The sequence below is a fragment of the Cynocephalus volans genome, chromosome 4 (genome assembly GCF_027409185.1).
Source record: "Cynocephalus volans isolate mCynVol1 chromosome 4, mCynVol1.pri, whole genome shotgun sequence".
Lineage (NCBI taxonomy): Eukaryota > Metazoa > Chordata > Mammalia > Dermoptera > Cynocephalidae > Cynocephalus > Cynocephalus volans.
In genome coordinates this window covers 39,293,595-39,300,122 of record NC_084463.1, presented here as the reverse complement: position 1 = coordinate 39,300,122, position 6,528 = coordinate 39,293,595, and the positions used below count along the sequence as shown (strand labels likewise).

General features: G+C 48.7%; 1 protein-coding gene across 1 annotated transcript; it reads right to left on the bottom strand.

The window, feature by feature from the left end:
* Positions 1-5,437: 5,437 nt before the first annotated feature.
* LOC134377378 (alpha-ketoglutarate dehydrogenase component 4-like) lies at positions 5,438-5,788 on the bottom strand. Its single transcript, XM_063096034.1, has one exon. It carries the CDS (start codon positions 5,741-5,743, stop codon positions 5,438-5,440), a length of 306 nt encoding a protein of 101 aa, XP_062952104.1. The 5' UTR covers positions 5,744-5,788.
* Positions 5,789-6,528: the final 740 nt, after the last annotated feature.

The following is a 6,528-nucleotide window of genomic DNA, read 5'->3' as shown; positions in this document are numbered from 1 at the left end:
AAAGAGTGGATTTTCAGTGCTCTTACCACAGGGGAGGAAGTATGTGAGGTCACGAGTGTGTTACTTGCCTAACTTGCTCACTGCACAATGTACACATGTATGCAATTATCACATGGTGCCCCATAAACATATGCAGTTGCGAGCTGTCAATAAAAAGTAAAAATTCAAGTCCAATAAAAAGAAACACAGTGCAGCGCTGGCATAAAGTGTACATCAGAGGAACAGAACTGACGGCCTAAAAGCAAGCTCATGCAGCTATGACAACTGGATTTTCACAAGTGCTTTGGGACCACAACAAATGGTGCTGAGACAACTGAATAGCCACATGGAAAGAAATGAAATCGAGCCCTTTTCTAACCCCATACCCAAAAGTGAACACCAAACGTGTCACAGAGCTAACTGTAAGAACTCAAACTACAACACTCGAGAAACACAGGAACAAACCTTTGTGATACCGGATGTGGTGGTGGTCTCTTAGGTAAGATGCCGAAAACACAAGAACCCATATAAAGAAAGAGTAAACGGGATATCATGCAACGTAAAACTGCTGTGCTTTACAGGACACCACTGAGAAAAAGAAAAGACATCAGGCTGCACAGGAAAAATACATTTTCAATTCACAGATTAAGAACAAGACTATAGAAAGAGCTCCTAAACGACAGTACGCAGAATTTTTTAAAAAATGGTCAGAGGAAGAGTCGGCCCGTTAGCTCTGCTGGTTAGAGGGTGGTGCTCTCATACCAAGAGCAAGGGTTAGGATCCCCACACAGGCCAGCCGCCAGTAACAAACAAACCACAAACCTGCTCAGATCATTCAAATGAGCATTTCTCTAAGTGACAGATAGGAAAGGCCAATAAGCACCGAAGAAGATATTCATCGTCACCAGCAAGGAAATGGCTATCAATACCACAGTGAGATAATAGGTGGCACACATTACAAGGCCTATAAATCAAAAAGACAGTCAAGACAAGGTATTGACAAGGCTATAGAGATAGCACAACCCTCATATATTGAGGGAGAGACTGGAAAATGCTACAGACTGCCAGGAAACCAGGTCGGTAGTTTTTCAAAACGTGAAATGTAAACTTACTACGTGGCCCAGCAATCCTACCGCTGGGGACCTACGAACGAAAACTGAAAATCTGTCCACACAAAAGTTTATATATGAACGCTCCGATCAGCCTCACTTACACTAGTCAAAGAGTCAAAACCACACGGAACGCCAAGGAACAATACTGAAACCGGCAAGAGAGGGGCGCACACACACACACACACAAACACACACTCACTCTCACACGCGCAAACACACACACTTACACACACACTCACATAAAGTCTTAATACAGATTTCAGTAAATTCTTCAACAGAAAACTCCCAGTCCAGGAGAGAAAGAGACGTTCTAGCCAAACCAAAAATTTAACAACAACAAAAACAACAACAAAGCCTTTCAGACAAGAGCACTGTATGGACAAGAGTATCCTTCAAACAGGGAGAGAGACAATCCTCTCCCAGACAGACGAAGGCCGAGAGGATTCCCCCAGCAGACCGCTCTCCCAAAGCGCTGCACAGGGCTCTTCCATCTCAACGATGACGCTCACATGCCCCAGCACCACGTCTGCAGGGACGAAAGTCAGCAGTCATGGAAGGAGAAAAACAAAGAACACACTCAACCTGCAAGGAAGACGACAAAACCGCTCCCGCCATGCCCTGCTGGCCTTGTCCCCACTGCCCTCGCAATCGCAGCGGCGGCGATGGCTCACCAGGCCCGGGAACGGAGGACACGGCCCCGTGACCAGGAGGCCACAGCACAGCTGCACCTGCTACTCCGTTCTGGCCCCCACACCGCCCCCCGCCGGCTGCTCCCGCAGCAGCCCTGGGACAAGGCCACCGGCGCGCTGGGGCCGTTGGACGGACGGTCGGACGGTCGGTCGGTTGGACGGGCGGACGGACGGACAGACGGACGGAGGGACGGACGGACGGACGGCGGAGCAGCGCTGGGCTCCTGCGGAGGGGAGGAGGGCGCCCCAGCCTCCTGTCTCTGCCAGCGCCGGGCGGGCACCCCGCCCGCCGTCTGCATCCCTCCCCGCTGGCCTCTGCCCCCACTCCCGAAATCAGGACTCGGGGGACCCTCCTAAGACACCCCGCGGCGCGACGACGCTACTCCCCTGCCTCGCTCGGGAGCCACAGCCCCCTCACGTGGGCCCTACCTGCTCCGCCGCGCCGCGCCGCTCCTCTCGCCGGTCTCCTCCGTCGTCCACTGCTGCCGCTGCCGCCGCTGCGTCGTCCAGTGCTCCGGTGCACACGGGGACCGAGCAGGCTCTGGTGCGCCCGCCGGCCCGGCCGCGTCTGGGAGACGTGCGCGATCCCGGCCTCTCCAGGCCGCCTCAGGGGGAGGACTCGACACCCCAGACTGGGCGGGGTCGGGACAAGGGTGGGGGGAGGTGGAAGTGGCGGGAACACAGGGGTGAATGCCCGCAGGGGGGTGGGGACTAATTAGATGCATCCTTGTGGACCCCAGCCTGGGCTCCACAACCATGCCCTCTCCTATTCTCTATACACTTGCCATCAAGGATCCCCCGAATCCATTGGCCAGAACACCCCACAGAAGCAAATACTTAGGCCTAAACAAAGTCAACTCCCGACTGGCACTTTGACAACCTGGGAAATGTCAGGTGACTACCGTGACCCAGCAATTGTACTGCTGGAGACACACGCAGGAGAACTGAAAACATATGTCCCCACAGAAGTTTGTACATGAACGCTCAGATCAGTGTCACCTACACTAGCCAAAGAGTCAAACCACACAAATCACAAAGAAAGAACACTGAAACGCATGGAGACAGAAACACACACATGCACAGACACACACACAAACACACACACACACACACACACACACACACACACACACACACTCAAAAGGGTTCAAATACAGGTTTCAGCAAATATATGAACAGAAACCTCACAGTCCAGGAAAGAATGGGATGTTGCAAAGTTTAGAAGCAGCAGAAGGAAAGACTTCCCTATCAAGAGGACTGTACCCAAACAAGGATCCTTCAAACACGGACAGCAAAAGTCCTTTCCTAGGCTAACAAAAGCTGAGAGAATTCACAAATGTCTACGGAGAACTCTTCCAAATACAAGAAGATACTAACAGGGAACCGCAAAAGGAAGGATAAAAACGCAGTGACAACACAGAAGACCATCGACCCACTCCTGAGAAAAGCGCTCCCGGCCTGGACCTCCCGCGGCCGCGTCTCCCGCCACCCTGCACTTGCACTTACAAGTGCACACGTGCACACTTGCACGCTGGCCCCCTGCCCCCCCACCCTCTGCTCCCCTGGCCCCAGGACCCCGAGGCCACAGCCTTGCCTTGCCGCCGCCGCAGCCGCTTATCCGGCCTGGCTCCCGGCACCGCCTGCCGGCCGGCCGCTCCCACCACAGCCCTAGCACGAGGCGAGCCCGGCGCGCGCAGGGGGGACGGACGGCGGGACAGCGCTGGGCTCCTCCTGAGTAGGGCAGGAGGGCGCCCCGATGTCACCGCCCTGCCGGCGCTGGGCACCTCGCCGCCGTCTGCTTTCGGCCGCCCCGCCCCTCCCCCACTCGCGGCTTCGGGGCACCCTCCCGAGGCACCCCGCGCCTCCCTCCTCTCTCACTCCGACACTGCGCCCCTGCCCTGCCTCTTTGGGGACCCACAGCCCCCTCCCGGGGGCCTTACCTGCTCCGCCGCCGCGCCGCGCCGCTTCCCTCCGAGGCCTCCTGGGTCCGCCGCTGCTGCTGCGCTGCCGCCCCCTCCTCCCAGACATCCGGGCTCCAAGGGGAGGGGGGGTGGAGGCCCACAGTGGGCGGGGCCTGGCAGGTGCAGGACCGGCTGACAGGTGGGGGGTGGGGCTTGGGGGGAATGCCCTGGCGGCGGAAACACACATTGCTATGGATTGATTGATTGATTGATTGATTGATTTTTAGTATTAGTTTTTTATTTTATTTTATTTTGTCGACATACAATGTGGTTGATCATTGCGGCCAATTACAGAAACCTCCCTCCCTCCTCCCTCTCCTTCCTCCCTCCCAACAATGTCCTTTCTGAAAGTTTGCTTGTCCTATCAATTTCAAGGAATTGCAATTGTCGCGTCTTCTTCCCCCCTCCCCCCCATTTTTCCTTTTTTTTTTTTTTTTTTTTTTCCTGTGTGCATTTATCTATTTATCTTTACCTCGCACAAATAAGAGAGAACGTGACATTTCTCTTTCTGGGCCTGACTTGTTTCACTTAATATAATTCTCTCTAGGTCCACCCATGTCGTTGCAAATGGCAGTATTCCATTCTTTTTTCTTTTTTTTTTTTTTAAAGGTATGGAAGAGAATTTATTCAGCTTTGTGAGGCTTTTACAATATACACAGCCTTGACACACAAGAAGGCCCTATTAAAATTTCATAAATTGCTTAATAAGTAAATATTTTGGTTGATTTTGTCTTTCAGACATTAAATTTGAGAAAGTTAATGGTTATCAGGATTTACATACGTGATCACAAAACTAAACAAAAAAACAAGACTTTCTTAACATCCCCAAAAGATAATAAATTGCAGTTTCTAGTGAAACATTTATTCCTAGGCTATATTCATTTTTATCTCTTATTTTCCATTTTATACTTTTCTGCATTTTTTAAAATATAGGTTACAAATAATCTTTTCTGTTATCTCCCCAGTCTAAATCCCATAGTCAACTGTTTTATCTCGGCTATATTTTTATCATTTAGAGTAGGATATGCACAATGGACAACACGTCTGACTACAGAAGAAGATTCTAGAGAAGGATACATTTATTAAGCCAGTTATAGTTCAGTAACCTTGTGAATTAAAAAATGTGAGAGAATTCAGAACAAATAATCATTATTTCACTGATCCTCATCCAATTTCAGGAAAATTACATCCTTAAAACGGCAATTCTGCCTGATAAATTCTTCCCGTGTCTAAACAGAAACAGAAAGAAAAGTAAAATTATGGGAAATATATACTAGTATATTGAACACCGCGTACTTTTAATAGTTCAACACATTATATTTGATAATCAAGAGTATATTAATATGGGCTGGCCAGTTAGCTCAGTTGCTTAGAGCGTGGTGTTATACAACCAGGTCCAGGGCTTGGATCCCCATACTGGCTAGCTGCCTCTCCCCCAAAAAAGAGTAAATAGGCTAACATTTAAAAATGTATACTTTAATAAGTAGAAAGCATATAAACAATTAGGTAAGCTTGTGGAGAAGCTGACCAAGATACATAAATTAGGAGATAAAAGTGTCCATCTAAATTTTCTATATTTCATTTTTTTTTTACTTTATTAAAGTTGTTTAATATACAATTTCTCATTTGTTATTTTGGAAGTCCTTTATCGTAAAGTCAGTTCTTTTGTTTGATGACAAACTGCTGCTCACAGTAATTATTCTGGACCTCCACGTTGGATAAATTCAATTTCTTCTTGAGACACAAGTTTCCTTCTGTATTTCTGAGGTAATGATTTTAGTAATTCTGCAGTGTCTGGTGGACCTTGATGCATCAGCAAATCTGGTGATTTACTTCCCTTAGAATGCTGTGAAATTGCAGAATGAGATGGTACCCCTGTTGATCTCAAAGCTTCTGATACATTGGGTTTAGGATTGTCTCTTCTGTCAGGGAACCTTATTAATGGAGTATGTGGCTTGACTACCTGCACGACCCTGCTGGCAGACGCCATTTTGCTGCCCATCTTGACCCCCGAGAAGGGGCAGCTTCCGGGGCGCAGGCGAGCCCCGGAGATCCCATTCTTTTTTAAAGCTGAGTAGTGTTCCATTGTGTACATATACCACATTGTCCATATCCACTCAACTGATGATGGACATCTGGGCTGGTTCCAACTCTTGGCTATTGTAAATAGTGCTGCGATGAACACTGGGGAAAAGGTGTACCTTCGACTCGATGATTTCCATTCCTCTGGGTGTATTCCCAGCAGTGGGATAGCTGGGAATGGTAGATCTATGGCAGATCTATCTGCAGTTGTTTGAGGAAACTCCATCCCATTTTCCATGGAGGCTGCACCCTTTTGCAGTCCCACCAACAATGTATGAGAGTTCCTTTTCCTCCGCAGCCTCGCCAGCATTTACCGTTCAGAGTCTTTTGGATTTTAGCCATCCTCACTGGGGTGAGATGGTATCTCAGTGTGCTTTTGATTTGCCTTTCCCGAATGCTGAGTGATGTTGAGCATTTTTTCATATGTCTGCCGGCCATTCGTAGATCTTCCTTAGAGAAATGCCTATTTAGCTCTTTTGCCCATTTTTTAATCGGGTTGCTTGTTTCTTCCTCGTAAAGTTGTTTGAGTTCCTTGTATGTTCTAAGTATAAATCCTCTGTCAGATGCATATTTTGCAAATATTTTCTCCCACTGTGTTGGTTGTCTTTTAACTATGTTAATTCTTTCTTTTGCTGTGCAGAAGCTTTTCAGTTGGATATAATCCCATTTGTTTATTTTTCCTTTGGTTGCCCATGCTTTGGGGGT

Excerpts from the sequence above, each read along its gene's own strand:
- LOC134377378 (XM_063096034.1), bottom strand. The coding sequence starts at position 5,743 with ATGGGCAGCAAAATGGCGTCTGCCAGCAGGGTCGTGCAGGTAGTCAAG.